Source organism: Mugil cephalus, chromosome 11 (genome assembly GCF_022458985.1).
Source record: "Mugil cephalus isolate CIBA_MC_2020 chromosome 11, CIBA_Mcephalus_1.1, whole genome shotgun sequence".
In the NCBI taxonomy this organism is placed as follows: domain Eukaryota; kingdom Metazoa; phylum Chordata; class Actinopteri; order Mugiliformes; family Mugilidae; genus Mugil; species Mugil cephalus.
The window spans coordinates 22,112,322-22,135,405 of record NC_061780.1 but is presented as its reverse complement, the minus strand read 5'-3'; the positions used below and the strand labels follow the sequence as shown (position 1 = coordinate 22,135,405).

General features: G+C 41.4%; 1 protein-coding gene across 2 annotated transcripts in view; it reads right to left on the bottom strand.

The window, feature by feature from the left end:
- Positions 1–22,769, bottom strand: part of gask1a (golgi associated kinase 1A) — a 42,622-nt gene extending 19,853 nt beyond the window's left edge. The window contains exon 1 of one of the 2 annotated variants that reach the window (XM_047597658.1): positions 22,365–22,769. In XM_047597658.1, the coding sequence (XP_047453614.1) occupies positions 22,365–22,367 (3 nt within the window). In that variant the 5' untranslated portion in view covers positions 22,368–22,769. The remainder of the gene's footprint in view (positions 1–22,364) is intronic. The other variant, XM_047597657.1, reaches the window with a different exon arrangement.
- Positions 22,770–23,084: the final 315 nt, after the last annotated feature.

Below are 23,084 nucleotides of genomic sequence, written 5' to 3'. Positions count from 1 at the left end.
GCTACACTGAGATCTCTTTCTGTCATGTGAAGCAAATGTGAGTCACGCTGCAAAGAAAAGGAGGAAGAAAAAGAAAAGTTGGCGCTCTTGTTGTTGTGCTTTGCTCTGTTGTGTTAGTGATGCGTGAACTTTGAGTCACCATTTTATTGCCCAAAATGGAAGTGAGAGAAAATTGTGAATTCGGGGACAAAGAGGGATCAGAGCAAGAGCATTCTGATCGTGTTGCACAAATCTGAATATGTAGAGTATAAAGCCTGTGTCAGCTGTGTGTTTCCCGTAGCTTTCAGCAGAATTGGACTTATCCAGCTGAGACCAATACGATTGCGGCATGCCCATAATTCAGAGCTGCCTGCTGCACGCAGTGCACAGCAAGAGGCAAAAGCCATATTTCACACAATATGCTGTCACTGCCCCAATATAGCTCACTGTATTCTCACTAAGAGCTCTATATAAAAGTGTAGAAATTCAAAATGCAGACATTTTGGTTTTTTATTACTTTGGACTCCTCTCCTCTTGTTTTATGACTTTAAAAAGAGGCAGCAAAAAAGCTGACATTGAAATAATGACACTAAAATAGAGCATTCAAAGTATTTATTGGCCAAGTTTCATGGGTGTTATTAGTGGTGGGTGGTATACCAGTTGATCATCTGTATTTTTTTCCATTATGATATGAATTTTTAATACAACGACACTTGGGACTGCATCACTGAGAGGTGTGGTGAAGATGGAAAGGTTTGAAAAATGAAGCGGCGGAACGAGAAGACCAAAAAAGGAGTCTTGCCGTTTTTTTAGGGTGACCAGACGTCCCCGATTTCTGGGGATAGTCTCTGTTTTGGATGACCTGTCTCCCGGCTAAAGCTGTCCCTGGAAATGTCCCCAATTTTAGCTTTTTATGGATGAGGAAAAAAAAGTTGCGCACAGACTATTATTAATACGGTAGTGCTGCTATCGGTTTTACAGACATAGCAGTTTAAATATGAATAAATATGTCAAAATAAATGAAACCATAATTGTCCCTGTTTCTTCATCTCATCTTGGTAACATTTATTTATTTATATATTTTATCTCCGAGCAGAAAATGTTCCCGGATTTCCACATCAGCAGGCAGTGCTAACGCAGTTTTACTGCAAGTGTGGAATTATTCTACAATATTTGCTCATTATCACAGTAAAATAGTCCATCCTTAGTCAATCTACTGCATTAATTCCACTCTCAACCAGTAAAAAATGTTGTGAACACGTGATTATGCATGAAAAATTTTGAAAAACACCTTGATATACATTTCATTTAGTCAATGTTAGGGAAGCCATCTAACCTGAGACCACAAACAATGTCGTCTCAGAACAGTCTGGCAGCTCTTCCACAGACAGGGTGGCCGAGCAGGGGAAAGATAAACAGCAACAGAGGTAACATAGACCGTCTATCCAAGTAACGAAGCTTCCTTTCATTCCCACAAGCTGGAATCGCGCCCGAACGACACGAGCGACTGCAACGTGAACCAAACAGTGTAGCCTCTATCTGAATGCCCCACTTTTTACCCTCGCCTAGAAGTAAAGCCATAGGTGAACGGCTGCCAGGTTGACCCAGATACCTGCCTCCTCTCCACTCTGCTCCTTACTTCCCTCTATCATCCCCCCTATGCTAGTGAAGGAATGTTTCAGGCCCCTGAAACATCTTCCCCATCTCAAGAGCTGTTAGCAACATTCCCAGATCCCACCTCCTGTGAAAGGTTCCCATTATTCTTCCCCTGGAATGGAGGACCCCTGTGTTGAGATACGCCTGACATCTTACACACAGGTATGTCTAAACAGTCCCCGTGGAAGACTTAGGAATATGTGTGTCAGATTCAAATATAGTATATACTTAACCAGTGTCAGAGCACCAAAGCACCTAATGCTATCTTCAACACTGCTATAAAATCTCTAGTACTCTAGAGAAGCCTCAGCCTGTTATTGATCAGTGGAGCTACAATTTAATGTCACTGAATCATTACTGCGTTTAGTGTATGACTCTGGTGAATTACTATGAGATTATTGCTGAGAGGACAGGCAGTCCCTACTAAGCTCTAAAAAGTCTTTTTTTTTTATATATTTCACAGCGCTTGGGTGGATTTCACAGGACATCTTTCAGCGTGCCTGCCTCAGCCTCACTCCAGTGGCACAATGGAGTACTCATCGTATTGACCTAGCCTTCTGCAGCAATGATGTGTAAAGGCTTAAAAGTCTGTTGTGTAAAGTCCTACCAACCCCTGCGATTTTGAACCACGACGACGGCCGGATTAAAATTGCATGCCCCGCAGAAGGGATTCACAGCTGGATGTGACCCGGAAAAGAATCGTACGTGTGTGTGTGTGTGTGGAGCAGCCGTTGAGTTTATTTTTACAACTCTCTTAGGTATTTAGCTGTTTAATGTGTGCGTTCTTCCCCTAGTGGTCAAAATGTGTTATTGGGAATTGAGATACAGTATATTTGTGTGTTGACCCGGCCTCCAAATTCACAAGATTCTCAAATTAATTAAGTACCTGTGGGATGATCCATATTTGGACAAGATGGCAGAAATAAACATTATCACACATTATCACTAACAGTAGCATTTAATGATATATCAGTGTTTGGTGACTGACATTCACTCTTAACCTAGTCTTTTTGGTCTTCACCAGCAACTGAAGAACATACTGCATGTGTCCCTTTACCTTTTAATGTCTCCACTGTGTAACCAGCGAGTTTCAAACTGCATCTACTCACTGTTTGGTTCACAGAAGGTAGTATGCCGTGGCTTTTGAGAACTTTTTCTTTTTTTTTCCAGTGACAGCAATTGCCTGCTGCTTCAAGAAATGAAGCTGGAGTGTAAAACCAACAATAAAGCTGTAGACAATCACGTTACATGTGTCTGTCGCACTGTGTTTGGGTTTGGGAACGTAACATCATCATCATCAGCTCAACCAATTTCAAAGCACCTAAGATATCACTGACTTTTGGGATCTACATATATTTTTGATTTTCTGTTAGAAAAACAAAGATAAAGTCTAGATTTAAACACAATGAACATATCTTTTCAGGCTCCTGCAACAACAAAAGGTTGTACATCATTCATTTGCTCAGCACCAACATCAAACGTGTGTTTCTAAATCCTGGCACAACAGCGGCTCCGTGTAGACGTTAAAACAACCACTATTACCGCAGAAACTAATTCACAAGTCACTGTATCTTAACGCGTAAACGTCTCACTCTTGTTTTCCCTCTGGGGTCCACTGTCGCTCCTTTCACCCGCGTTTTGCGCTCGCCTCGGCTGACCGTCGCTAATTAGCGTCTGGGCATGTGCGGCTTAGCTCAGCTTAGTGTGAAAGTGTCAATAGGGGAGCGTGCTGCTGCCTTCAACACCTCTCTGCAGCTAACGCGCACGCGGCCGAACCACAGAAGGATTCCAGGGAGAGGGACGGGAAGTGAAAACAGTCTGTATTTTTCATGTGGTGTGGATGGGTGTACTTTAGGTTTCTTGTGTTTTGACTTTGCTGTCATGCACCTTGACCTGCAGAATAAATACAGTGAAACCACTAATTTCACAGAGATGACACCCACACAAACACACACAGGGCTTTTTTTTTTTCTGCAGTGGTAAGGATTGCATATACTTAAAAGACATATTATAACATTTATTTCAAAAGAAACAACTCTGCTGCAGGTAAACTAAAAACATTTTCCACCTGGTGTCTTTCCAAGTTGGCCTTTTTTTTTTCCTCCCTGACATGTTATTTGTGTCTGTGTTCCTGCCTCTTTGTCTGGCTCCACTCTTCTCATTGAGCTGCTCCGACAGTTGAAGGCCAGAAGCTCCCCCTTCCGCACCCACACACTATACAGATGTGTATCTGTAATACACACGCACACATCCCACCCTAATAACCTTCTGCCCGCTCTGACAGGCCAGGTGTCTGACTATCTGACAGCTCCCCTGCCTCTTCCTCCACCAGCTTCTCTTTCTTTTTAATCTCCCTCCTTTTCTCCTCTCCCAGCTGAGGGCTGCAGGGGAGGTATGCGGCATTAGGTCGAGACACGCAACAGGTGCTGCAGCCAGCCGGCTAGCCCCAGGAGAGGACGGAGGGGAGAGTAAGGGAAGGGAAGAGGGGGTGGGGGGAGGTGAGGATGTCTGGAGGCGGAAAACTGTCTCATTATGCCATCTCATCTTTGAGACCTTTCATCAGTCTGTATAAAGAGACAGGACAGGCAACAGCAGAAGAAAGAAGAAGAAGAAGAAAAAAACCCTGAGAAAGCAGCATGCTGACACAAGTGAGTGGTGTGAGTCCAAAACCGTGTTTAACTCTGACACGCAGTCAGTGTGACAGAGCTATAACAGGGAACTTAAACATACCAGATGGAGATCTTTTTGTCAACAACTGGAACCTGGCCATCAGTTTGGGAGTGCATTAGCTAACCATCTGTGCTGTAGTTAGTGTTACACGGACAGAGCAAATGCACTTAATGATTTACTTAACGTTACTTAAGGGGTTCTGGGTTTGAATCCACCGGCCGACTGTGGCAATTCTGGGTGGAGTTTGCACGTTCTCCCTCCGGTGTCTGTGTGGGTTCCCTCCAGGTACTCTGGTTTCCTCCCACCATCCAATAACATGCTCATTAGTGTTAGGGTTAGGGGTATGGAGTGTTAGCAGGGATGGTTATCTGTCTCTCTTTGATAGACTGGTGGCGTGTCCAGGGTGTACCCTGACTCTGGCCCAATGAGAGCTGGAAAAGGCCCCCACAATCATCCAGAGAGGACAAAGGGTTCCAGAAACAGAATGAATGAGACAATTTACTTAACAGGATTGTGGACTCTACTGACATGTCTGTCAAGTAGGGTGATGTGTGGCAGAAAATTAGCCAAAATTGCCCTCTAACCCCTATATATGGACTGTGTGCGTCATGAGAAGAGCTTTGGAGACCTGGTTCATACCGACCACAGTAGGTCTGTGCCCGGCTTTGGGACTAAGTGGGTAGACACACTCCATTGGTGTTTTACATCTATCCCTCAGCCGACTAGGAAACACCATCGTTGCTATGCAACCACATCACCTTGGGCACTGTTTTTGCCAACTACTTTAGTTTATTTGTTCATAATGCTAGTTTTGTAAATGTTCTTGATTAAACTGTTTATTTTACTAGATGATGATTATTTCTATTTTATTTTAATCTAATCTTATTTTATTTTATCTTTCTTGAGCCTTTTAAGAGTGTTTGCGTTTATGTACGACAAAGCTACCCTGACAAAGTAATTTACCCTGTAGATCATTAAAGTCTGTCTAAGTCTATATAGGGCCCTATGTAGGGGTTATGCCATTTTGTAGTAGTGTCACAAGTGATCACCTTAGTGATCAAATCCTATGCCCTACATAGGAGACTCAAAATTTCCCATAAAGCATTGCAAAAAGTAATGACCATCCGATGGTCTCTCAACAGGTGGTGGAATTTATGGACTGTCAACACAAATGTGAACTAAATAACTGGGATTCAGCCAATCACCATGTAGTCACATGTCTGAGAGATGTGTTATATTTCCTTCTAGTTTGTTTTTTTTCTTCCCTGTAATTATGTACATCATTTCCTTCCATCCTGTTCATCTGCAAACACTTAAAGGCACTGAGTAGAGAATTAGCGGCACCATCTGAATGAAAATTCGCATAACAGCAGTGGACTGAAAAAAAGCTAGTTTATTTGTGCAGGTTTTCTTAAAATGTGGGCATAATGTGTGATTTGCTCAGGAGAAAACATAACTGCATCTGTTCCCATGCTAATGCACTGATAGTAATAAACATGTGTTAGCATTATCAGTGTGTGCGTGTTAGCGCACTGGTGTTTTCATTTAACTAAAAGTGTTGACATATGCGTAACAGAGCCTCTGGTACGAGGAGGCTGTCAAGCAACATCCATACATAATTGCTGGAAATTCTGGACGATCACCATAGTTGATTCTGAATGGAGTCTCGTACGTCTGTAGCTGATTTCACAAAATGAAGCTAGAGAGGCAGCAAATCATCATGGCGGTGCTCAGGACAAAATAGACAAATTTAACCAAATCTAATAATCAGGAATTTTCCAAAACGTATCTCAAATCATCCAGTATTGAAAGAAATATCAAACATTTAACCATCAGGGAGGAGTTAAAACCTAAGACAGTACAGCTGATGCACACCCAACAGTTTCTGCCAAAGATGTATAAGGTGAAGTACTTGGCTCCATCGTTCTAAGGTAGTTAAGGTAATTAAACATCTGTATATAGGAGAGAGGGAAGCACTGGTGTAACTTGCTTACTCAATAATGAATTCATATTAGAAAGAAAAGATGGTATAAGACCATATGACTGATACAATTTAGAATTAATAATAATAATAATAATAATTAATAATAAAATACAGAAACACAGTAGTAAAAGTAGTGGATGGGTCGGGGGTGCAGGTGAGGGGGGTCTTTCAGGGGGCCCAAAACTTCCTGGAAGCGCCCCTGGAGATGACGTAACACAAAGTAGTTACAATGATACAGCAGTTGTGATTGGTTTAATAGAGTCATCAAAGCCGGAATCATGTTTGAAATATATGAGGTCAGGAGGTCTCTGTCTGCGCCGGCTTCAATTAACAGCAAGCAAACACACACACACACACACACATCAACACACACATAACACCCACTCATAAACACATCTACACACCCACACAATCCCCGCTCAAGCAGAGAATATCTCTCCAACTGGATCAAAGAGGATCCGCATACTCAGAGAATAATCAGTTAACACCGTTTGGTTTAATTCAATCTGAGAGACACGCAATCCCTTGACAGCGAGACATCATGCATGTGTTCACGGGCATCATCTATCCACTAACAGCCACGCGATCCAGCGCGGGAGACGCAGACCGTGTGTGAGATAAACACAAAGAGACAGGAAGTCAGAGCATGTCACAGCGCTGATAACGTTCAGCCTGGACTGGGGTCTATTAATGTCAGTGGGATCCATTCACTGGATTCCCTTGTAAAAGTCAAGTAAATGCACCAAATACGTTTTGACATAATGCGAGTTGACACTGCGAGCACCGTATACACCGACATGGTAGTGGCTTTGCTAGAGAACCTAGGAGCTACATTTGCATGCCAATATGTCACACGGCAAATATAGCTCTGGATTCATGTTTTCATTAGATTCACTTTTATATAATCTTGATGTCAAACCCAACAACCAGAACTGAGTACACCTGCTCAGAGTTTCACCCAGGCAGACACAGGGAGAACATGCAAACTGCACACAAAAAGGCCCGAGCCGGCTATGTTTGCTGTGTCTTCCGCACAGTTTCTGTCAAAAGTCTTTTCATGTCTTTTCAGCTGGGCCAACACTGAGTCCTTCTTTTTAAACTTGACCAATGTGTTAACTCATACTAAGTGTTTCTTTAAGATTTAATAATAAAAAATAACAATAATAGTGGATTATACACTATTGTGTTAGTTCAAAAAGTACTGTGCACACTTGGAGCAGTGGGCAATGTGTTTGAATGGACGTGTCTTGTTTTCTTTGGCTCTATGCACCTCCATGACTGTTCACACAAAGAAAAATTCACTTGCCACTTTATCAGGTACACCTGTTCAATTGCTTGTTAACACAAATAGCTAATCAGCCAATCACATGGCTGCAACTCAATGCATTTATTCATGTAAAGGTGATCAAGACAACTTGCTCATGTTCAAACCGAGCATCAGAATAAGGAAGAAGGTGGACTTAAGTGACTTTGATCGTGGTATGGTTATTGGTCTGAGTATTTCAGAAGCTGCTGATCTACTGGGATTTTCACGCACAACCATCTCTAGAGTTTACAGAGAACGGTCCGAAAAAGAGAAAATATCCAGTGAGCGGACGAAAATGTACGAACGTTGATGTGAGAGGTCAGAGGAGAATGGGCAGACTGGTTGGAGATGATAGAAAGGAAACAGAATTAAGGCAGTTCTGGAGGCAAATAAGTTAATTTTTTATAACATGTACAGTCATTTTATAATATGAAATGTAGGTTATTGTAAATTATTCAAGCCCAGTAACAGCCATAGAGTCACCATTATACGTTAGCACTATTAGGGGAGCTGTGGTGTAGGAGTTAGAGCAGTGGTCACAGGTTCACCTCCACTCGTGTCCACGGCTGCGGTGCCGTGACCAAGCACCTAACCTAACTCCCTGGAGGCTGCAGCCCACTGCTCCACTGTACACTACTGTGTGAATGACTGGATGGGTCAAATGCGGAAAGACAATTTCCCTTGTGGGATCAATACAGTATGAATTATTATTATTATTATTATTACTACTATATTGATTTCCCTTCTCCTAAGTCATTCCTATCCATAGAGACCATGGTGAGGGATATGGACCTGATAGTTCTGCAGCTATTCCTGATTTATTTTATTATTAAAATGACTCTGATCACAACAAATGTCAACAAGAGAAAATGGCAGCGTTACTGTGCTTTAAATGTTAAACAAGAGTACGCTGAAGGAAAATGTAAAAAACATGCAGAAAAACACATAAAAAAATCAAATGGGTTTGAAAAAGTAGAAGACGTTTTAATTCAACGGGCTGGAGTCAGTACACTTACACTGTGTCTCCACACCCTGTATCTGAAGAAACACGTAGGTGTTTTTTTAATGACTTCAGCCCATTGAATTAAAGGCCTTTTAGTTTTTCAAACCCATCTGAGTGCCTGGACCTGGGTTTTTTATGCTATTTTCCTGCATGATCTTTCCATTTTCCTTCAGCCAGTAGTTCTCTTTCCAGTGCACCATCGGTTTGAGGGACACCAGTAAGTAGCGCTCCAGCCATTTTTCTTTTAAAAAATACGCTGAATTTGACACCTCTTTTCTTCTTGACCATATGCATCACTTGAGTGTAACAGTTGACTTAATTGTGGTTGGTCGGACGGACTAAAATAACAATTCATGCATTTTTCTCTGCATACATTTCTACATATGTTACACCCACGAGGGCGTCAGGGAGTGATCTAATTTTTGCACATACTGCACATGAACCAAAGTATTGCACAAATTTAAACCCTTTGATCCCAGATGATGTCCAGAATAAGAGCGAAAGGATCAACAAAGCTCTTTATAGTAAATCCTGATAACAATGTTACTGCTGGTTCCAGTTATTGAGACATTTTATTCAACCCAGGCCTCATGGTGTTGTTCCAGCGACTGTGCTGAAAGAAGAGTGAAGAGTGTCGAAAGAGAGAAGCGATGGAGAGGAGAGAAAAGGCACATCATAGGTACATCATCTAAGCAGGTCCTGCAGAAGGGAATGATTGGAGGAGAGAATGTGTGTGTGTGCAGCTTATCAGCGGAGATGGGACCTTAATGAAAGTGGTCGGGTCCTTCTTTTTCTCTCGCACAAACAAAGCAAAGCGAAGGATGCGAGAAGGAAGATGAAAGAATTTCAAAAGCATTGCTCCAAAAGTAAATCTGATGTACCAGGACACAGATTGCATTCAGAAACCCGCTCACTTCATTTTCTGATTTGGCTGCGTCGGAGGATGATGACAGCACATGAAAGATGAAAAATAAATGAGTTGAGAGATCACAGCCTGATACCATTCTATTTTTCCACGGAGATAATAATGGGAGCACAGCGGCCATAGGAAGGGGGAAGAAAGATGTTTTCTTATAAAATGTTGGTTGTTTTCAGTTTGTTGAATTTGTGCTGCAGCTGCTGGGTTTAAATCAACCAAAGAAGAATAAGCTCTCTGAAATCACTTAGAGCCCAGGGAGAGATTTTTACATATTTATTCACACTAAAATAGATTCTTTTTTTCCATCTTCCACCAACTTTTCCACCTCAGCCTATCATAATAAACAGTTTTTATACCATTATTACATATCATCAGGAAGAATTTTCAGCCCTTTACACTTTTTGCCACCTAAAAAGACATGAATTACGTTTTGAAATACATTTCTAATACATTCTCCTGTTACAATGTGAGAGTGAGATCCGCAATCAAAGTCGAATTTTAAGGTGACGTTCTGTCAGATTGGAAAGTGCTGCACCCATTTTAGCCATTGTACTACTCAGGGAACTCTTCACTTTTAGCAGCCTTCGAAAAACCTAAGATATTTCCTCATCCAGACGTCAGGTTAATGCTGTGAGTGGTCATAAAAGGACATAAAGACACAATGATTGCAATATTTAAGAAAAAGGGTCAGTCATAGTTAGTAATTAAGATTCACATACTTTATACACCGATCAGGCATAACATTATGACCACCTTCCTAATATTGTGTAAGTGTGCCTCTAAAACGGTTGTGACTCATCAGAAAATGGACAAGGACCTTCTGAGAGTGTCCTGTGGTGTCTGGGAACAGGATGTTATTAGTGGGAGGCCTTTGGGTCTTAGGGGTTGAGGGGAGGGGCCTCTCTAGAACAACCCAATTTGGAGGCCAGGTCAACACCTTATGCTGTTTTTTTATTAATCTATTTATTTTAGTTATTCTTAATGCGTTTTATGTGTCTGTGCCTGTTAAAAATGGCTGCTGCAAACAAGGAGCTAGGAGCGTCATTGCTATGGGGTAGGGGTGCCTGGTCTGGTCTAGGTGGGTGTTACGTGTCTAAGTAATGGTGTGTTCCATCTACCTCAGAGGTCGGAGGTCGGAGGTCGGAAGCTGGAGCTGAGAATGACGTCACACCTGAGTTACCTGCGTTCCAGAAGTCAAAAAACTAGATGGCCGCGTCTACGATGGCCTTGTCTGAATATAACTTGGTGGAAATTGGACATTTTGAGTGCAGAGTGAAATTATTTATTTTTTTTTAATTATTAAAAATTTGATGTTAGTATCATTGCTATGATGTTAAACTAAATTTAGGCTATTTAACTTACACAAATTGTACATGGAACAGATAACTTGAACCAACTCATGAGGTTTTTACTAGAATTATTTACAGTGATGAAAAAAAAATTCAAAAGTTTTAGTTGTTTAATTTAAATGTAAAAAAACAAAAAACAAAACACTATTAATCACAGTTTGCCGCAATGATGTTTTGCACTGGTTTGGTTTTACCAGGCTATTGTTTTTATCCATTGTTAACGCGACACAGGCTTGTAGTTCCCATATAACACAGCATTTCAACGCATGTAAGTTGAAAAAATACTGTCTGTTTGACTAATTTAATGCATTTTAATGTACACTTACTACTTATTACAGGAGCTTCTAATTACTGTTTACACACAGGGTGGCCATCTTGGTAACTCAACCCACATGGATGCCAGCAGTTTCCCAGCAGAACATTGAACTGTCACAAGACGATTAATGTTATTTACGTCTCCTGTCAGTGGTTGTAATGTTGCAGCTGATTGCTGTATAACAAAACCACCAAATTAATCCTATGTTCTATGTGTAAACAACAACAGCATACCATTCAACCTACAACATTCTAACACAAGGTCCACACTTGATGCAGACCTGTGTCAGCACTAATCCATAGCTCAGTGCTGATTCTTTCCCGGAACATAACTGTATTTACCAGTCGTAAAGTGCCAACTGGTGTATTCACTTGCATGTTAGAGGATCATTTTATTCTACTAGTGCATTTCCACAGTGCCTTCAGCCTTCCCTGAGGGACTGTATAAAATTTACAGCGACACTGAATATGAAAGCAGTTGTGGACTTTGGAAAACCTGAGAGATCATAGACTAAAGTTTTCAACAGAATGGCATCGCCGAGCCGAGCCTCGTGCTGGCTCATTTGCATGAAACGACCATTCCACCCACCCGCTCCATTTCCACCCACCTCCGTACCGTGCATATGCGCTACGAGAAAGGCAGAATATATTCCATGGTCAGACAGACTCCAATAAGAAAGGTTAGAGCAAGTCTTTTGAAACGGTAGCAACACCAGAAAGACATTGCATTAATAAAGTAAAGAGAGGAGAGTATAGCATAAAGAAAGGATGGAAAGAAGCAATAATCTTGTTGTATGTACAGTCTTAGGCCAAAGGCGAACATGCCTTCAGCAGATGGATAGGAAGAGGAATTCATTTCACACATCTGGAAATGACTCATCCAGTTACATGTATGGAGAAGAAGGCGAACCCTACATTTGCTCCAACACAGCAGTTAAAACCCTACCATATAGTGCACACTGATTTATGTCTAATTTAATTCTGGCCTTTAGGAAGGTTTATGTCTAAAGGTTCCCACCAGTGGTCTCACGTTTCACTCTTCCTGTGGAGTGAAACGTGAGCAGTCCACGTTCTGGCTCTCCGATCAGCAACTTTTTTCTCTGGAAAGCTTTCACTGAATCAAGTTACAAAGGTGAGACCTGCAATGGATTCATCTAGGGGATGTTCTACGACACCGAGAGGAAGGTTTAATGTTCCCAATGAAGATCAATACTCTGAGATGAATGTATCGCTGTTCACAAAGGCTGGACTATCAGTCACGGATAGCAGGCCAGGTGGTCCAGATAAATACGGCAGGTCTGGTTCATCCCAAATAGTTGCCTGTATAACTTCTGTAATCACAGAATTGCTCCACTGAAGCACACTATTAACTATAAGGGGGGATGCGCCTCCACCTTCTGGCTCCGGTCTTGATAAAGGACTATGAGCCTGGAAAAAGCATGCAAGTGATCCACAGGTATTCACACCTGACATTAAAATGCAGAGAGCATCTTTCTGAATCATGTTCATGTTCATCTTTTATTTAAGTTATTTATTTATCTCCGTTTCTGTTGTGAGCTGTAGTGACCTGCTCAAAGCTCAGATTAACCTCCTGAGACCTGAGCATTTGTTTGGAATGCATCTTAATTTCTTTAAAATAAGATTAAGATCTTGAGGTATCTGGGATTAGTACGACCTAAGAAGTATAAAAAAAAAAAATAATCATCATCTTTGAACTGGTAGTTGTTGTTTAAAAAAATTATGTGGACACACGGGTTATTTCACTGTATATTACAATTTAATTTGCATGTCCTATCAAACTAGAAAAGTTAATAAGCATAAATACACAAATTTATTGATCCTTCGCTACCGGTACATGTCAGACAAAAACAAGTCTCCTTAGGAGAACAAATGCTGCAGTGTTTTCAGAAGTGAAAGTGTAATAATGAAGGCAGGTAAATCATTCATTACTGAGAGGGGTGATGTACACTGCGTACATCAACGTAGTTTAAACAGAATTTCACAAATTTAGCCAATTAACAGCTATAAGGAGAGAATATTTCAAAAGGATGTCATAACTGATGAACACACTGATGATCACTTATGTCGCTGTTTTCTTTAGAGGTGTAGAGGTTCCACATATCTTTGTTTTAATGGACTTTTAATGAAGTTTACCGTGGTTTGTTCAACATTGGGCTAAAACCAAAACTATTCCCATATGACTGTAAGTCATTATTTCCTTTGGTATTGTTATGTTTGGTATTGTTATGTCTCTTCAGAAGCTGCCATTGCTCGTGCATGTTGTGGACCAGTAGAAGCCAGATGCGCTAGAGTCAACACTAAAGAGAACTGTGTGGCATTTTTGTTGAACAGCACTAATCTAAATGGCGACACATGACTTCCTGAAGCTCCAAATAACAATATTCAGTTGAACATTTCCCTCTGAGCAGCAGTAAACTGGTGAATTCAGGTTATCAAGATGAGTTTAGTGTCACAGAAAACTGAACAACTGGTTATGGTTATATTTTTAAGAATGCATTACGTATATATTAAAAAACATTACATTTTCTCTTAAAGCACTAACAGATCAATCATCTGAACATTCAGCAGTGTGGGAAGTATCTGGGGAAATAATAAAGCTGTCATGTAAAACAGTGGTCATTATGGGCCCAACAACAAATGTTTGGCTGGGGGCCCCTCAACCTGTCAAAGGTTTAAAAATGGGTTTTCATCACTCGAGTAATATTTGTTGTACTGCTTTCCTTCCACTTGACACTCCAGTCAGAAACCTCCAGTCAAAGCACTATTCATTTGAGGGCATTAACTAATCCAGTAACAGCGAACTCACCGGGTGTCACGCCGCACTGATGAATAAAAAGTTAGCAGGCCGACTGGTGAAGAACACGGAGCAAGCTTCATCTAAACACTCAGGCAAACTAAATGAATACACATTTTATAAAGGAGTCACAAACAGAGAGCTTTTATTTTGAAGCATCCACTCCATGCGACTCAACACACGTGGGTGTCATCCAAATACAGGCTAATGGCTAAACTTTACTCCTTAGTAATAAATAAATAAGTGACTACTCTTTCATGCTCGGCCAGAAAACACGAGCGAGGAAGATGTTGGGATCTGTCTTTTTGTGTTGTTTGTGTGGCACCGGCTGTCGTCCATTGCGTTGTGGTTGTACGTGTGTGGTCTGTCTGCACCGTGACCTGTCTGCCATCATATGTCTGCTGAGTAGCTGGAGTGTGACAGGGAGACTGTCACTGACAGGAACTTCAGCCGGCCGACGGGTGTGTGTCGGTGGGGAGGGGGAGGGGAAATGCTTTGTGGGCGATGTGTGCACCATGCATGGTTTGGCATATTCTCTAATTAGCATATTTGTCGGCATGCATGTTCATGTAGGCTATAGTAATGATATGGGAGCAGGATCAGTCATCAGTCAGCAAACTCGCTAGTTTTCCTGTAAACATTTTCAACATGAGTGACTTTAAATTGCTCACATTTTGTAAAAAAAAAAAAAAAAACTCTCATTTTCCAGCTTGCATTCTACAGTGGAACAAAAGACCAGGCTTTGTTCCCAGCCGCATGCACAGCGCCAAAGCCTGAAAGTTCCTCTTCCTAGTGGCCATCCTTAAATATTGAGGAAAGAAAAAGAGCTCAGCTCAAGTGAGAGTTCACACAGTGTGTAAAGAGTCTAAACAGAATCAGAGGTAGATGATTAAAACTCAGACAGGAGTAAACATGTCAGAAGTTTCAGAGAGAAACAAAATGTTGCACAATGTCCCTTACATCCATAATACTCCTAAATATAAATTCACTGCTACTGTTTATCGTGCCTGGTTTTCAGTTTAAATATTTGACTTTATATTGTTGTAAAGACATATTTAAGCAAAGCATCTTTTTTTTTTCCAACCAAGCCAATCAGAGCTAGTAGTTGGTCAACAGCAATGAAATTCAATTTGCTTTAATAGTCACGTTACTCAGAGAAACCAGGCTATTTGAATAACCCCAGTATGTGCCACATACTTACAGTATAACTTGGTGTCAGTGGAGATTTTTCCACATTTAGATCAACACCACATAAATTATAAGGCACCCAAAAAACACTTGCAAAAACCATTAGGGTTAGGGTTTCAGGAGAAATTTATCTGTGAAGTTATTTTTTTCTACAGCCTTACTTCTAAAGCCAGAGACCAGTGAGATTCTGACTGACCACTTACTAAAACCAGGCCTTAGAACTGCCCAGGTAGCAATGAACACATCATACGCCTGCTGACATTTTGTGAGCCAACTACTGCTGCCATTCACAGCCTCTTCTAAACTGTACTTGCAGTCACATTCAGTCAGCCTCTGGATGAATTGTGAGCCATTTCACACACGTTTAAGCGTTTTCTGCAGGTCGCACAGCCGGTCAAGAAGGCTCAACGGCGACTGAGAGAGTTCGGCGTGTCGCCTAAGATCCATGGCAACCTTTATAGCCGCATCGTTCAGAGCATCTTGAACGAAGATCACCAGGACTACAGTGCCCTCTCTGCAGAGCATCCACCAGCACAGACTCCACAGGAGAGCTGCCTCCATCACCGACAGTCTATAACCATCCACTACTGCATGTAATACAATGTACTGTTGACTTTTTTCAATTTCTATTTTCATTTCAGTGCATCCTTTACACTCTCATTTGTGATTAATTAATTGTTATGAGAGAACAACTGACTTCTGTGCCTCCTCTTTTCATTTTTTCCACCAACCACAGGCCATTTTACGAGGAGTGTCGCTGTGTTGGATGTTCCTATTTGTTACTCTACATAAGTCGATGCGCATGCACGTCCCATTGCTAGTGAAGGCTCAATGGCGGTCTTCTCCATGACGATGCATTTTATGCATTTTACAGCGACTGGAGATGATTTTTGCATACACTGCCTTTAATTTGTATTTTGGATTAGATGCGTCTTTTTATATTCTATTTCTAAGCCGTTAAGCATTTGGGTAGACGACGACGAAGAAGTATTTCTATTTCATGTATTTCTATACTGTGCACGTGACAAGAAACTCTGTGAAACTGTGAATCTTGAACAGAAAACTCCAAAAAGAGCTAGACTGCAACTGTTGTTTGGCCATTCGGTTTGAAGAGTTTGGCAACGCTGCCAGAGGCACCCATCATTACAACAGCAGCAGATTTATTTTATTTATTCTTTTGCCAAATATAAAGTGGATTCAAGCTGAATGAAAAAGTGACAGGCCTGGTTAAATGGGTTCTGATTATAGCCGCCAGACGAGATTAGTTATTAAGTCCTTTTGACGTTGGCTACGAACTAATTCAAGGTTTGACCTTTCTGACTATGAGTAACTTTCCTGTTACAAATAATAATAATAATAATATAACTAAGGTTCATCTGTCTTTTATTGTTGTCCATTTTCTAAAAGTTACCTAATGATTTCAAAACATGTACCGCAGGCAGCCACAACACATCTCTCTCTGTTCGTAGTCCCAGACCAATCTCCCTTTGAAAGGAGAACGCTTTCAAAGGGAAAAAAAAGAAGCTTCGTTTGTGAGCAAACAGATTTGATTTTTCCCTCTGGCAAATGAATAAAGGTAATTCAGCGCTTTATATTCTTCATCTGCCGTGTGCGGAATGAAGCCCAGACATCAGATCACAGCTCTGAAAGTAATTACTCTGTGGCACAAAACTCTTTGCTCCATATGGCTGCAGCGGGAGTGCACACGTGGATCTGGAATCCGTTCCCCAACACACATTCCATTCTCCTTAGAGGAAGGTGATGCATGAGAGCGAATGTTTGCCCAGAGAAGTGGCAGCCAAAAGATAACCGGGGCTGACATTTCAAAATAATTCGCTCATGCACGAGACGCGGAGCAGATTTGGGTCGGAGACAAATTACTTCTGCTTAAGACAAAATTAAACTGAAGATAAAAATGCAAATTCTACTTCAAATAACACGACATTCCCTCTCCGCTGGCAGGGCATCGCAACCTTATCGTGATTATAAACGCTGCACGGCTTTGTTACTTCTAAGTAGCTCTCCAGAGACTTAACAGGTATTACATTTAGAGGTTCAGCTGCAGCTTTGTGACAAGTTATCTGTAGATATAGACAGTAGCTACGTACATTTACCCAAACCGTGCAGAAAAATACAATTCCGAGGTTCACTTTTGCATATTTTGTACTTAAAAACTATTCCAGTGCAATTAGCTTTGCAGTTCAGCTCACTGTTAACTGCATTAATTATCATGTCTGCATTCATATTGTAGTTCTTCTTTCACTGCCACATTTTATGCAACTTCTACATTGTATGTTTTTCTATTTTGACCCTGCCTCCTACATTACTCTGTCCTCCATTGTCTTTGCAGATATTTCACCTCCACACACAAAAAAAAACAAAAAAAAACCCCTCACAGGTGTCGTTTTTATGGCGGGGCCACCAACCTGGTTGTCTCATTTTTACAAACAAGCCGTGGGCCTCAGCCTGTAACCACACACACACACACACACACACAGGAGAAAAAAGAAGCAGACATGCTTACTTTTTTACTTTTTTTTTTTTTTTTTTTTTTACAAGGCCCTGTCTTCTTGTCTAAAAGGCTCTGAGGGGATGGGGGGGGCACAGCTGTTGTTGTAAACCCATCAGACATCATAAAGTAAATGGCTATTAGTGCTGAGCTGTTTTAACATGTCCACTTTAAAGAACGATTATAAACACTGCAGTTTCCAAACGGATTCCCGCCCTTAGAGGCGCTTTACGGCGACGGTCCAGACCCTAATGCTGCAGCCTCACGTGCACCATCCCCCGAAATTCAACTACGCATCGCGACGACGCAGGCTGCAAAAGCTGCGATTGGTGCACTCGGTAGTCGCACATTTCCGCTTCAGTATTTCCATCTGCTTCTCCACAATTTTTGAATTCATTGTTTTGGATCAGTAAAGATGGAACACATCAAGGAAAGACTGGCTTGTTACAGAGCGAGCCTGTCATTCTGTCTAGTCCCTCCTAACGCCCCACTCGCCACCTTCTCCTCACCCGACCCCGTCTTTCTCTATCAGCGGCCAATATTTGGCTTCCGCCAACAAGTCACGCAGCCCATCATGAGTGTTCATCTCTACACAAGCCACCTCCACGCGGAGACAAGCAGCAGATGGTTGTGTGTGGACGGCGTCCCTCTCAGAGTTGTGCTCTCGACGGATCAACTGGGAGAAGAAGTGTCTATTTAGTATTGTTCTCTGTGTAGTTTCTCTCTAGAGTTTTGTTGCTCTACAAAGTCAACGCCGCAAAGCTTTATCCCATCTCTGCCACGATCCACCGCTTGGCTGCTGTTTTTGTAAATGTGCTTTTAAAGGTCTATTGGTCTATTTGCCCTAAGACCAGTGGGATAAGGTTCATATGCTCACTGAAATTCAGAGTTGAGTCAAATTAATCATGGGGTTTATTCTACCTTAAAATACCTTAAAATAAATAGTCATCAGTTCTGGTGAAATAGTTTAATAGAGCTTATCCAGACTTTTATTTTTGTTGGTTGTGTAAATGTTAAATAAAATAAGTCGTATTTTAGATTATTTCATTTAAATTTGCTGATATACATCAAATTGTCAACATATGAAGTTACGGGAGGCAAGATAAATCTACGCCTTCTCAAACCTTAAACTATTAAAGAGTGCAGTTACATTTTTTGTTTGTTTGTGTTGTTGTTTGCAATCCTATCCATTCCAAGACGCTGGACACCTCTGAGTGTAAGTGGTATCTTTAAAGCTAGTAAAGATTAACGGTGCATGTATTTGTCGAGACCTGTTGGGTATTATATGAACTATTGAAAAAAAATAAATAAATTACGACATACTTGCTCTTGACTTTGAGCTCCACCTCGAAAGTTTTGGCTATGCACCAGTTGTCTCTCAGCTACAGCAGGTCAGTAGACTTTTCTTTTTCACAAACGTTTGTTGTGTCTCCAGTGTTAACAGGTAGAGAGAGATTAAACATTAGTTCATGAATTTTTTAAAGATGAAATCGTACATTTAGCTTGAACGGTCCATTTATGTTAGCGCGCTGTTAGCCGGCGTTTTTGTTTTGGCGCTCATTAGTCACATTCGAATGTTTTTATTTTTTTAAATAATGGATGGAAATGAGGTCTTGATGATCGGTGCAGTGAATGGTACCCTGTTCACCTTTTTTTTTTCCTTTTTTGACAAGTCTCTGCAGGCTGGGCGCCGAGCATTAATAAGGCTTGCATTCCATTAAGGCTAGCCAGTGTAACAGACGGGATATTTTGTACGCTGGCTCAGTGCAGTGTTAATTTTGGCACCCGGTCTTCCTGTTCATTTGGAGGTGTTAATGTTATCATATCCAAACTAGGTGTTTGAACAAAGCCCCTCTCTCTCCGTCGGTCCTGCTCATCCAGCATTAGAGTTTGAATGAGCATCGTCACAGCGACCTGGCCTCTCCGCAGAAAACCAGCCTCTTTTTGAATATGATTTTAACTTGATAAAACTCAAGTCTTGTTTGATGCCCGTGTGCTCATGAAGAACATTAATACATTTTTTTTATAGAAACAAGTCAGCATCCTGGAACGGATTTGTCCTTTCTGACAGTAAATAGGACATCAGCCACAACATTATGACCACTGACAGGAGAAGTAAAAAACATTGATCGTCTTGGGACAATTTAATGTTCTGCTGGTAAACTTTTAGACCAGACATTCATGCAGATGTTACGTAGACATGTACCACCCCTCAACCCTTAGGACCCAAAGGCCCCCCCACTAACAACATCCTGTTTTCAGACGCCATAGGACACCCTCAGAAGGCCCATGTCCATTCTTCCACACAACATGAACAACATACATCTCTTAGAATACTAACAGACAATGGTTAAGTTTGTTTAGAAGATTGAATCCTTGAGCCGTGTCTCTTAAACGTATTTTCATGCAACCGCTCCGGTATTTCGATGCTACATCCACACTCTTCGAGATGTAGCCGCGTGATGGTAAATAATTCTCTGTCTAAGCCATAAATGTGTGTGGGTGTTTGGGTGTGTGGGTCAGTGCGCTGCCTCAGCAAAATCATTCATTACAGCCTTAGAAGCCTAAGTTTATGATAACACTGACGTTTCCTGTGATTTAACTTGGCTTGGTTTATTTAACTGGAGTTCATGTGGGTTTGTTGCCTTTTGCGCATACCGTACGTTATCCGAGATAAATTAGATTTTGTGTTTATTTACAGTACGCATCTATACGTGCATCTGTCTGTATGCGCGATGGCCTTGAAGGCTGAAGGCTGAAGGCAGAACAGTGGAGAGCCGAGTTCATTTTTTTTTTCTTTCTTTTGGTGTGACTGCAGACCTCTGGGTTCTAGGGCTGCAAAAATAGTTTAGAGGGAAAGTTAAGGGAGTGTGCGTGGACAAGCTCAGCTGATGGAGACTTTATCAGTGCAATCAGTAAAAGCTTGTCCACCCTCTATTTTTCTTTCTCTCTCCCACACAGACGTGGAGCAGAGGAACAGGAAAGCACAGCTGAGAACACAATGAGCTGCAGTCCCACGGTGGGTTTCACAGAGGGACTGGCTACACTGTGGATCTGGAGAGGGGTTTTGTGTGCCCAGCAGTGAATTCCAACGTGGGGCCCGGTAAACTTCACCTTCAGTGAAATTAATGTGCTGCAACAACATAGCGTAGTTTGACTGATAGGCAGTATTATTTACATTCCTTTACTACCAAATATAGACAAAGTGAGGAGAGAGAAGAGAAGAATGGGCAGAGTTTTCTCTCTTGGTTTCCATGTGGCAGTTGGAGTCTGTCTGCTCTACATGTGGAACCAATTTGAAACGTGAAACTATAGGGACTCCTTTAAAAGGCAGATGATAACCAGTCGGATGGGGAGGGAAACGCTGCTGTGACTCCATTCAAAAGTTTACCCCTTTTTAGTCAACCTGGCATATTGCAAATGTCAGGTGAGAATGTGATTTGTGATTTTATGTTTACCTTTAACATGTGTGCAAAGAATCGCAGGGTGAAAGATGAGTATGTTTATACCGGACTAACAAATCCACATATAACACACGACTACCTTGTGAGGCAACTAATCAGAGGCTAAGGGAACCATGACACAATCATGGAGGAGGTCAAAAACAACAACAAAAAAAAACAAGAAATAAACAAGAAAAATGCTGTTTTTGCTGTGGCAGTGACCTTTTCTGCATAAAATGATTCAAAACATCGGTGGATACTTTTTTACAAAGGTCCTGAAAGCAGACAAAGAAATTCCCAATGAAATTACACATGTGTATTTGTTTATTCACAGTGTGCATGGCAGAGGGGCAAGGACAAAGCCACTGTTGTCCAAACTGCCTGCCTGCAGTTTGTCGAACATAATGCAGACAAGCCAGAAGACTATTGGGAAAATATTTTGCGGACAGATGAAACCAAAGTAAAGTTGTCTGGTTTGAATGAGAGCCAGGAAGACTTGCCATCACTGATGGACCCGATGAATTCCGATCATACTAAAAGAAAATATAGGACATCTGTCCATGTGCTGAATATTAAGAGAAACTGAGTCATGCAGCAAGAACGCCAAGCACACAAGGCTTCTACAAAATTATGATAAAAGAAGAAACAAATACATTTTTTTTTTTTGGAATGGCCAAGTTAAACAGACGTCTTAGAACTGGAGCAGTTCTGTACTGAGGAATGAAGTCAAATTCCTCCAGGCTGCTGTGCACGACTGATCAGCAGTTACCAGAAACGTATAGTTGAAGTTATCTCTGCAAAATGTGGGTCAGACCAGATACTGAAAACAAATGTCCACTTACTTTTGCAACTCATAATAAGTAAACGCAAATAAATGCAATTCAGTATTACTGTTTCATCTGTTTGATTGCGTCTTCCATGGTTCAATTTTGAGTCATTTTATGCAGAAATGTAATAAATAAATAAAATCTGAATGGTGCATCTGCTGCACTAGTATGTTTTCGTATGACAAGCAACATATACATAAATGTACATTACTGAAACAAATCTATCTGGAAAGCACATTTATTGGTGGTGCCATGAACTGATACCCTTTAAGTCGGGCTCTGCAGGTCTGTAAGATCTGCCTGCTCAGCAGTTTGCTCAGCCCAAACTTTTGGAGCTGTTCCGTCTTGTCTGATAAGAAACTGCTGCTGGGTAAAAAGAAAAATTAAAAAGACTGTCTTACCATCGTGCGCGTCCCCGGTCGAGTGCATTCCACTCCAGCCTCAGTGAATAAGTCATTTATCGTGCAAACATCTCGTCGACTGGAAGAAGTTGTGCTGCTGGATCCTCACACAGGCAGCACCGGACAGCCGGTGGTCCTGAAGTTGCGAATCACTCGAAGACGTATTAGTTCAAAAAAAAAAAAAAAAAAGTTTTCCAACTCAGCGGCGCTTGTGACCGTCCAAGCTGCTGCAGGTAACATCACCACACGCTCATTTTCTCCTCCGCAAAACTTCAAGTTGATCGACAGGCTGTCCCAGCTCCACGATTGCGTCTGGGAAAGAGTTTCAAAGTAAGAGCCCGTGCGTCTTAAGGAGGGACGCGCTCTGTGATGAGAGCGAAACTTGAGAACACTCTCCCCCCTCTCCGCATGATAGCGTTTCCTCCAGCTGGCAGGAAGCTCAAGGCAGGCGTTGGCACAGGGAATAACCCGGACTATACTGGCAAGAGACAATAAAAATGCGGGTTTAAATAGACCACGGGGGCTAGACTTTTATTTTTTTTTTATTGTCATTCAAGCTGCACACTAGTCGTGCACATTAGAATTTTGATATACTCGCTCACAACAAGAAAATATAGTATAAAAAGTTATACTACTAATATAATAAAATTACAATTTGGAGATATCTGTGCAAAACAGCATACGCCGATAAGGCGTAACATTATAACCAGCTTCCTAATA